Source organism: Bubalus kerabau, chromosome 9, assembly GCF_029407905.1.
Source record: "Bubalus kerabau isolate K-KA32 ecotype Philippines breed swamp buffalo chromosome 9, PCC_UOA_SB_1v2, whole genome shotgun sequence".
NCBI classification, from domain to species: Eukaryota; Metazoa; Chordata; class Mammalia; order Artiodactyla; family Bovidae; genus Bubalus; species Bubalus kerabau.
Genome location: NC_073632.1, coordinates 23198784 through 23209589, shown reverse-complemented (window position 1 = coordinate 23209589; position 10806 = coordinate 23198784). Strand labels below are relative to the sequence as shown.

The 10806-nt window shown below is 35.1% G+C and overlaps 1 protein-coding gene across 9 annotated transcripts in view; it reads right to left on the bottom strand.

Annotated features, from left to right (window-relative positions):
* Positions 1–2837: 2837 nt before the first annotated feature.
* Positions 2838–10806, bottom strand: part of SENP6 (SUMO specific peptidase 6) — a 132048-nt gene continuing 124079 nt past the window's right edge. For 8 of the 9 annotated variants that reach the window (XM_055534826.1, XM_055534827.1, XM_055534829.1 and 5 more), the window contains 5 exons: positions 10361–10464; positions 10032–10120; positions 8770–8838; positions 8517–8667; positions 2838–5353 (listed from right to left, as the gene is read on the bottom strand). In XM_055534826.1, coding sequence (XP_055390801.1) covers positions 5144–5353; positions 8517–8667; positions 8770–8838; positions 10032–10120; positions 10361–10464 — 623 coding nt within the window. In that variant the 3' untranslated portion in view covers positions 2838–5143. The remainder of the gene's footprint in view (positions 5354–8516; positions 8668–8769; positions 8839–10031; positions 10121–10360; positions 10465–10806) is intronic. The other variant, XM_055534832.1, reaches the window with a different exon arrangement.

The following is a 10806-nucleotide window of genomic DNA, read 5'->3' as shown; positions in this document are numbered from 1 at the left end:
TATTTAAAATTATTTATTCATGAGGCTGATTAACAGATGTGTTTCCATTATACTATAAGGAAGCTCCATGAGGGGAGAAGATGGTATCTGTTTGGCTCCCTGTTTTAAACCCTGAATACCTAGTACAAAAGTAGGTACTCAGAGCATTTCTTCTGTATTTAAGGATCAATTTCTTTTCATCTCTGGGCTTCCCTGATGGCTCAGACAGTAAAAAATCTGCCTGCAAAGCAAGAGACCCAGGTTTGATACCTGGTTGGGAAGACCACCTGGAGAAAGAAATAGCAACCCACTCCAGTATTCTTGCTTGGAGAACTCCATGGACAGAGGAGCCTGGCAGGCTACAGTCCATGGGGTGGCAAAGACTCAGACATGACTGAGTGACTAACACTTTCATCTAATTTGTTTTGGATCGAATCCTCTGCTGTCAACATGTATAAAGCTAATTATGATAAATGAAGTTTCATAACAAGCTTTAAACAACTAATATTTGGTTATTTCAGGGATTAAACATATGGAAAGTATATTAAATCAATAAAGAGTACTTCTTTGCAGATTTCTTCAGAAGGAAAAAAAATGTTCCTAGCTATAAAGTTTGTGGGTTTCAATTTAATTCTAAACTAGAGGCTGATGGAGTGGAAATTAGGGGAGGTGTAAGCTTGCAGTTAAGTGATTCAGATGTAAACAGAAGGAAGAGCCTCCAGATAACCTTTCAGCTCACTTTCATCTTTTTACACAATCTCTACTTGTGTATGAATGAGTTTAGGAAGTCTGATGACTTACAAAAATTGGTATCATCAAATCTGTTTTCTCTAGAAGAATCCACTTTATAGAGAGTTAGGTCTGTAATTTTTTAATTAATTATAAAAGAATGATTCACATGAAACTTCATTTCCCCAATGATTCACATGAAACTTCATTTCCCCAAGACACTAGTCATTTATTTTCAAGTTTCCAAATTGTATACCCAAGTATTAATAAAATAAAATGTAAAAAAATAACCAGCCTCAGATAAGTCTCAAAAACATCTTCTCATAAAGTTCAGTTCACAAACACCCCAAATAGTTAATTCTGTCTTCTGATGGCTAGTATTTATAAGGAAGTTTAGAGAACCAGTGCAGGAGAAGAGAAAGAGGATATGGTCAAATTCTGAATTTAGTATCCTGTGTTCTGTATATCCCTTGTTTAATCATTCTGAATATTGGCTCCAAGAAACCTGCCTAATTTGCTTTAAAATTTTTCTAAACTTATTCGACCACAGAACTTATATCTCTCAAAACTAGAGTCAGCAAAAACACTTTGAGAATTGTTAGTCTGGCTGCATTCTACAGATTGACAAGTTCAGAATCCTAGTTAAAATACTAAACAACCCTGGTTATAGGGCCCCGTTAACTCCTGGTGGACCATTAAGAGTTCACAAATCATCCATTTAATAAATCCACTTTAGAATCTTATCAAGAGTTGATGTTCTTGTAATTTGCAGAATTTACTTTGTGCCTTTTGAAAAACAAGGTATCTGCTGGGCTCTAACCTTTGAGTACCTTAATTTCTTTATAATTCTGCAAAGTTTAGTAACAGGAATTTATTAATTTTACCTATCAAGTTCTTCATGAGAATTTGGGAGGTAGGTGTAAAGTGGTATCTTAAAGCATTTTAGAGAAGAAAATGCAGACAAGCCTTTACCTTTGGGACCAGCAATTTGAAAGATGTCAGGGACATATATCAATCCTTTTTACATCAGCGGAGGTGCCTACTAGAATTACTTGAGGAACTGTCTGAAAGAACATGGCACCACTGGGGTAAAGACCCTAGATATGAGTATTCTGAAAAGCTCCCCAGATGATTCTGATGCACGTTCCTAGAAAACCCTTTTTTGGATAGTATGTTCCTCACTATAATCTACAGTAAGTATGGCATGACTTGTGATAAAAACAGTGAAGACCTCTAAGCTTTTAACTTTTTTCTGTTTCAGACTATGAGTGTGTGGTACTTTCCTCTAAGTACACTGCACTCTGATTTCCTTAATAGTTCAGGGCATTCTACCATTATTTCTTCATCTGGCTTTTCAGAATTAAGATGGGAGGCCTATTTCCCCCAAGGTATACATTTCTTCCACTTGATCAACCAATACTTCCTCTGTGGTTAAATTTAAGTTTTGAAGAACAGTTTTCGTAACTGTTTTACTTCTTCTTGGGAGTAGTGAAATGACAACCGTACCAGAAAGCCCTACTGGGTATTTTAGAACATTGTTTAGTAGGTTACATTTCCTACTCTGGTCTGCCTCTGTGCATTCAGTGGTCAGCTCTCTATTGATGGTCCCCTGGCTAGACAGTCTGTGGTCTCCTTCCCCAGTTCTCCTCCTTCCACTTGTTGTCAGAGCCACTTTGCTGTCTGCACCTCTTCTAGACACACAGTACCACACAGCCTCATCTCTGATGGCTTTTGTCTAACTACATTACCCTTTCTATTACTACATCCCAGTAAGCTTTATGCCACCAACTCTTGATCATATATATTAAAATATATTCTTTATTATTCCTCTTCAGTCAATTTTCTGAGACTTTAATTTTTAACTTCTGGGAAATTAAAACATTCTTTTTTTTTATCTTACAGTTCTCAGAGATCATAGTTTTTTAAAGAGAAAAAATATGAAATTCATTTTGGTGACTTAAACAAGATATAATTTCATCCTTTCAAATAAAATCTCCTACATTTAATTAACTAATAATTTAAGCACAGGTTACTATGCTTAACTGATTTAGGTTTATATAAACCTGAAATAATACTATTAAGTTTTCAGCTGTCTTAGCAATATCAAAGGAAAAGGACTAATTGAATGCCAACTTTGCTCGTAAACTACCAAGAGCTAAGACACATACAAATTTTATGGCAAGTAATCTAAAACCCTTCTAAAAATGATTAAGTGTTATTCTATCCAACAAGAAAACAAATACAACAAATCTATCTAATTAGTTAAGACACCAGATACTGTCATGCAGTTTCAGCATCTAGTAACAAACCTCTAAGCTTTAAAATTCTGTTTCACAACTTCTGAGTACTAATAATACATTTTAAAAGGTTGATACCCACTATAAACTACATGTAGAAGTACCAGAGTACACAATTAGCAAGTAAATGTGCATACACACCAAAGATTCTCAACTCGAATTTTGGAGCTCAACCTGGCAATCTCCAAAGATTTTTATCTCCAAAGCAAAGTCATTAGCATAACTTTTAAATATAGAATTTTATACAGGGTGGGAGAAATATGATCAAACAGCTGGATACTCTGCCTCTAGAAAGTTAACAGACATATCTGTATTTCTCATGTCAAAACATGATGGACTGAACTGGCCCAAGGGACAGGTTATTTTTTTATCTTTTTAAAAATTAAGAGTGAAAAATGTAACCATTATAAACTGAAACAAAAACAAGCATTTTAGAATAGTTCTTTCTGTACCTTAAATTCTAACACAGTACAGTGAAAAAAATATGCCAGTTTTGCGTACTGCCATCAGGTTTTTCTTTTTTTAATTTCTTTCTTGGTCCATATTCAGTAAATAATAAACTTGTCTTTTCATATCTGAGCTAAGAGCTCTAGGGTATTCCTTAAAAAGTAATAATATAATCACAAATAAAAATGTTAAGATAGTTCCAAGTAACAAGTCCATAATCAATACCACTGATGGTGATGTTCCTGAAACTTAACATTTTAATTTTTCCTTTAATGAGTGTGTATAAAGCCGATTTTTTCTTTTTTTTTTTTTTTGGTTGTTGTTAACAACACCCCAAATCCACCCCAAACATCCATGGACTTTGTTAAATTCAATAAAGTAGCCTAAAATGTGGGTTGCAATGCCAGAAACGGCCAGATTAAAAATAAAGTAACTGCTGATTAAAAACGGTCTTTCTTTTATTCTCAACTATGTTTGTTATATGTGCTTTTTAAATTATTTAACAAAAAAATGACTTTTCAAATATATAATTTCAAGTCTCAAAGTTAATTTGAAAGAATGTGTAACATTTCATTTGAAAATAATAGTTTTAGCAGATATATGCAAGATTCCTACATGAACTGTAAACGTGTCACCACCACCACATTTTAGTGTTTTTAAAGGGCAATTCAAGATAGACTATTATTTTCTGCAGTATGCAACTGATTAAAGATAGTACTTTTACATGTAAAAATAATTTTCACTAAAAAACTCAGGTCCAAAAAGTCTGGTACTTTGTATATCAAAATAACAAGAACAAAATGAGCAATGAAAAAATAGCAAAAGTCATTACAAAAAATAGTAAATTCCTATTTAAATTTCTGTGTTCACAGGTTAAAAATGTTTATCAATTAACTATATCACACAGATTGTAGATACTTTAATATAGGAAGGTAACATGGGATACTTGAAATTCAAGCTGTACTTACCAGAATAGTTTTAACCTGAGTTTTTGATATCTTCAGAAAGGTACTTCACAATAACATATGATATAGTTATTATGTAGTAGTATATAATTCAAAGTTATTTTTCTTTGACTTGCTTCTTCTTAAATAATTGAGTAAAATTATATTTATTATACTTTTGGGGCCAAGTTCTCCAAACACAAGGAAGTATCTGGGTTAAAAAAACCTGTTATTTTTTCCTGCTATACAAGCATATGAAGATGTCTTTCTTGTTCAAAATGCCTTCAATTTAATCTTATTTTTATGTTTTATTTTAAAACAAATGCAAAAGTGAAAAGATCATCATAGATACTCGAATATTCCCATGAAATATATCACACCCACTGAAGAATTTAATTTCACTAAAGAATATCAAATTAATCATTTCCTCCTATAAATATTTTTTTTATTTATTTGTGTTTAGAAGTTGCAGTTTTAAGTACTATTAACAGAAAATACATAACAAAAGCTTCCTAACAAGTGAAAAAAATAATTATAAATGCTGGAAAAATTGGCCTCATTAACATATTTACAGACTTTTACTTAATACATACTCCATTGGAAATTAATTATATGACATTTTTATACAATCATTAACATTTCCAAATCACTCTGAGTAGTGAGTATTTCAGTTCTTTACTGTCTATACCCAAAGTTGAAAGTCACTCAGTTTCTGAAGGCAATACTCTGCAGAAGCATCAGAAATGGTCAATCTGAGATGCTATTGATATATTGTTCTGTTCCTTCACCTAAAGACGTTTCTGTTGAGTAAGTGTCCTTATGCTTCTTTTTCTCTTTGCTCTGATCTTCCTGTAGCTTCAGAATTATGTTTCGGATTTCTTCTCTTTTTGTTCTCATTCTTGGGGGAGGAAACCAGTTTGCCAGATTCATAGGTAATTCAAAATTGAGAATTGGATTCTGAAAATAAAAATATTAAATGCACATCAGAAAATTATAATAAGTAATATTTTAGTTTCAATGACAAAAGCATTTAGTTTCAATGACAAAAGAGTAGAAATGAAAAAAAAATCAGTAACATGCCCCAGGCATTTTGCTAGGCACTGGAGATGTAAGAAAATTTCTGCTTACAGATCAAGGGTGAGCAAACTACAGCCAGTGGGTCAAATCCTGCCTATTGCCTGTTTTTGTAAATAAAGCCTAATTGGAACATCACCACAGTAACTCATCTACATGCTGTCTACGGATGCTTTTTCTTTCACGCACAACAGCAAAATGGAGAGCAGAGACCGTATGGCCACAGAACCTAAAATATTTATGACCTAGCCCCTTATGAAAAGGATTGCTGACCCCAGTCTAGACAGATAACTCAACAATTAAAACAATGGATGTGACAGGTACTAAGACAGGAGAAGCAGAGAGTCCTATGAGAATACATACCTAAGGGTGTAGCACAGTATCAAAATGTGATATTTATGCTAAGGTCTAAAGAATGAGTAGGAATTAGTCAAATAAGGAATGATGGAAGCAACAGGGAAGAATATTCCAGGGAGGGAAATAGGTATCAATGTCTGGAGGCAAGAGAGAATATGAGAGCCTAAAATGACATTCAGGTAGATGGTACACAGAATGCTGGAGTGAGAAGGGTAGAAAGAAGGCTAGAAGCTTGGACAGGAGTTAGAGCATGCAGGTCATGTGAAGGATTCCAGTCTTTTAACTCAAAAGCAACAGGAAGCCATTATAAGATTTAAAGCAGGAAAGTAACATGATTAAATTTGAGTTTTGGGAAGACAACTGTGAAAAAAACACGGCAAGAGGCCCAGCAAGCTACATGTAAAAGAATGAAATTACAACACTTTCTAACATCATACCCAAAAATAAACTCAAAATGGATTAAAGAACAAAATGTAAGGGCAAAAACTATAAAACTCTTAAGAGCAAAACATAGGCACCCTGCTCTTTGACATAAATCAAAGCAAGATCCTCTTTGACCCACCTCCCAGAGTAATGGAAATAAAAACAAACAAATGGGACTTAATTAAACTTAAAAGCATTTGCACAGCAAAGGAAATGATAAACAAAATGGAAAGACAGCCCTCAGAATGGGAGAAAACAACTGCAAACTGACAAAGGATTGACCTCCAAAACATACAAGCAACGCACGCATTTCAGTATCATAGAAACAAACAACCTAATGAAAACATGGGCAGAAGACTTTAACGGACATTTCTCCAAAGAAGACATACAGATGGCCAACAAACACATGAAAAGATGCTCAGCATCACTCATTATTCAGGAAATGCAAATTAAAACTAAAATGAGATATCACCTCACACGACTCAGAATGGCCATCATCAAAAAATCTACAAACAATAAATGCTGGAGAGGATGTAGAAAAAAGGGAACCCTCGTGCACTGTTGGTGGGAATGTAAACTGATACAACCACTATGGAGAGCAGTATGGAGATTTCTTAAAAAAAATGAGTAAAACGACCGCATGATCCAGCAATCCCACTACTGGGCATATACCCTGAGAAAACCATAGTTCAAAAGGACACATGCACCCCCATGTTCACTGAAGCACTATTTACAACAGCCAGGACATGGAAGCAGCCTAGATGTCCATCGAGAGATGAATGGATAAACAAGTTGTGGTACATATACACGATGGAATATTAGCCATAAAAAGGAATACATTTTAGTCAGTTGAACTGAGGTGGATGAACCTAGAGCTTATCATACAGGGTGAAGGAAGGCAGAAGAAGAAAAACAAATACCGTATATTTAACGCATGTATATGGAATCTGATGAAGCTGTCTGCAGGGGAAGACTAGAAACGCAGCTGTAGACAATGGACTTGTGGACACAGCAGGGGAAGGACAGGGTGAGAGGAACGGAGCAAGTGGCACTAACGTATATACACTACCGTGTATAAAACAGGTAGCTAGTGGGAAGCTGCTGTACAACACAGGGAGCTTGTGTAAAGCAATTATCCTCCAATTACAAATAAATGAATACATTAAAAAATTTTAACAGTATACTAAATGCATATATATGGAATTTAGAAAGACGGTAATGATGACCCTATATGTGAGACAGCAAAAGAGACACAGATGTATACAACAGTCTTTTGGACTCTGTGGGAAAAGGCAAGGGTGGGATGATTTGAGAGAATGGCACTGAAACATGCAGATTATCATATGTGAAACGAATCGCCAGTCCAGGTTCAATGCATGATACAGGGTGCTCAGGGCTGGTGCACTGGGATGACCCAGAGGGATGGGATGGGGAGGGAGGTGGGAGGGGGTTTCACGATGGGGAACACATGTATACCCGTGGCGGATTCATGTCAATGTATGGCAAAACCACTACAATACTGTAATTAGCCTCCAATTAAAATAAATAAATTAAAAAAAAAAAAAAAAAGGAATCCTAGTCAGAGGTTGGTACAGCACTGTGGAATAGTGATGCTATTGAACTGAACTGAGAAAGTGCTCGCGGGGTTAAGGGACTCAGCATGTGTGACACTGAGTGATGGAATTCACAGAACTTATGGCACAATGGCTGGCGGATGAAGAAGAGGAAGAAGTCAAGATAAACTGTAAAGAATATCCAAGACAGGTATGCACGGTAAAGTCAAACGAAGAGTGTGTTACGAGGAAGGAATGCTCGGCAGTGTCAATGGTGCCGGGAGGTCAGGAACAATTCCAGCGTAAGGGGGAGGGTCAAGCCAGATTACACAGATTTGAGAAGCAAGTAGGATTTGTGGAAATGAAGACAATGAATATAAATATGTGTCCAGAAATACATTTGTGAAGGGAAGAAAAGAAGGTAAAAAGATAGAGCCTGAATCATGGCAGAGATTTCTTTAAGGCCAAAAGAGCCAGTGGAGAAGAAGAGCTGATCAGTGATAGAAGTGAGTGGATTCGGATTACATGGAGTACAGTCTTTTTTATGTCTTAAATATTCTCCGATTTATGAGTTTTTGCTCCCTGGAATAATTTTTGAAACAGCAGTTTTCAGTCTCTCCAAAATATTTGATTATTGTGTCTTTAACACTAACGTAAGATCAAAAACACCATTTCAGTATTTATTAAGTCAGATCCAACCAACCGAAACCCACCTCAAAAAAGCTCTCTACATACTGCAATACATATACGCCACAGTCACTAAAGTTGTTTTGCTGTGGTACTTTTGGATTAGAGCCTTTCATAACATCTTTGGAAAAACTTCTTTTGCTTCCTTTTTTAACTTCCCATTCCACCTCTAAATACCTGCAATGACATGTATATAGTAAGAACACATACATACATATAAATATACATACTTCCTCATCCCCACCAGAATACAAAGTACAGGTCGAGTTTTGAACTTACTCTCTTAGAATTTTGACAACATTTGATCGAGAAGGGCCTCTGAGTGAGTCCATCAGTAAGATACAAGGTCTGAAATAAAATGGCCAAATATTAATATTTTATTAATGTTTAAAAGGCATAAAAAGATGTACAACAACAATAAAATGGAGGGGGGGTATAAACCTTTTAGGCAAAAACACCCTAATAATACTTAACTACCCATGATTATATTAACTGCTGAATTATAGAGTAATAATTTAGCCATACCTAAGTTATGAATATATTTCACCAAAATTCCATAGCTAGTTCCTAAAAATACTTCAAAATTTAGTACAAAATCAAAACAATTCTGAAAATTTGAACATTTCCTGTTCCAAAGTACCAAAAGTGAGACCACACAAAAGCAGAAGAAAGATAATCCCATTTTAAAAATCTACTGATATTTTAAATACCAAAACAGGTAATCTTCACATAAAAGAATTAGCTTAGAATCCACTGTTTGGGGCAAGATTCCACTTTAGAACACTTACTATAAAAAAACACTTAATTATCAAAATTTTGTTCTTAAACCTAAGTATGTGAGCAAGTTTAATGTAGTACAGGAAGTCCTGAAATGATTAAAGACCTAGGTTCTTCCTGGCTAACATTTTATGGGATTTGGAGAAAATCTTTTAACTGCTGTAGGTCTCTTATGTTTTCCTTTATACTGACGTTTGCTTTTCAAATGCTGTTACTAGAATTTCAGACAAGATTTCCTACAAAAAGTCAAGAAGAGATTAAGTGAAATAGGTACTTCATCCCTGAAGTCTGGAGACCCTGGAGAGATCTCAGAATATGTACTTCTGAGAACCAAAACAGACTCACTCTCAGTGTGAGGTTCCCTGGAACACGCCTCTTAGGACTGCCTGAGTCACTCTACAGCCTTCACACAGTGGCTATGGAACGTGTCAACTCCAGTCCCCACGCTACCGACGTGAATCGGAATGAAAATTCTTTGCCCTTTCCTGCTTCAAATCACTACATATCCAAAAGGAATAGTGGCTTTCTATGCACTTGCACAGAGACGGAAAGTGGGCAAATGGAGAACTGAAATGATTTCCATTCTCCCCAACTCAATCCCGACATTAGTAGGCATGACCCAGGTTTTCCTCACTGATTCTGAAAGCCTTTGCGATTTTTGCTTAAGTACTTGTTTCAGTTAAAACAGTATGGCTAATATTTTATTCTAGGAGAGTACGTGAATAAGAGTCACCAGCTGGTTTACAAGATGCAGTCGCGCTTACTGTTTACAGAGAGTAGGCTTTAAATGCCACTGTCCTATTTCTGAACTGCAGCTGTCGTCAGCAAGGAGTCCATCATCACTGCTATCATCCTACAAAGACAGCCTACTGTTAGTACTGAAGCTATAAAATCTAAATAACTGATAACAAAACAGCACTACTGAGGGTAAAAATCCTTGTGGCAAATATGTATAAAATATATCTCTAATTAGGTGATTAGACTTTAGAAAATGTTGTATGTCACTCAATCCCGAAGGAACTGCATAGGAATCCAAAGAAAAACTTCTAATGATATAAAATATTGGAACTCCTTGCTAAGCATTAAGTTTCACCTGGTTATCCTGGTCTTCTGAGAAGTCGATGAGCTCCTCTTCAAGCATTTTACTACCTTCCGCTGATTCATCACTGTAGTTTAGCCTTATTTTGCTTAAACCATCTGTATCAATAAGAAATATTACATAATTCTTAAAAAGAATATGTACGTAACTTAAAAGTATATGATCTTAAAATTAATGCTAGCAATTATAGAGTAATGACAAATATAAAGTTTGTCTTAGCATGTAATATCACAAATACAAAATAAGTTACTTTTTTAAAAACCTGGACTGTCATACTATTTGCAGAGCTGTTTCTACTACTCACACCCTAAATTCATTAAATATTAAAAACTAGCTATCATTTTATTATTAAAATTTATGTATATTTAAATACATGTCTGTAAATAAAGGTTTTGTGCTAGGTATGCTTGATATCTTTAATAACAGAAACTACAATAGTT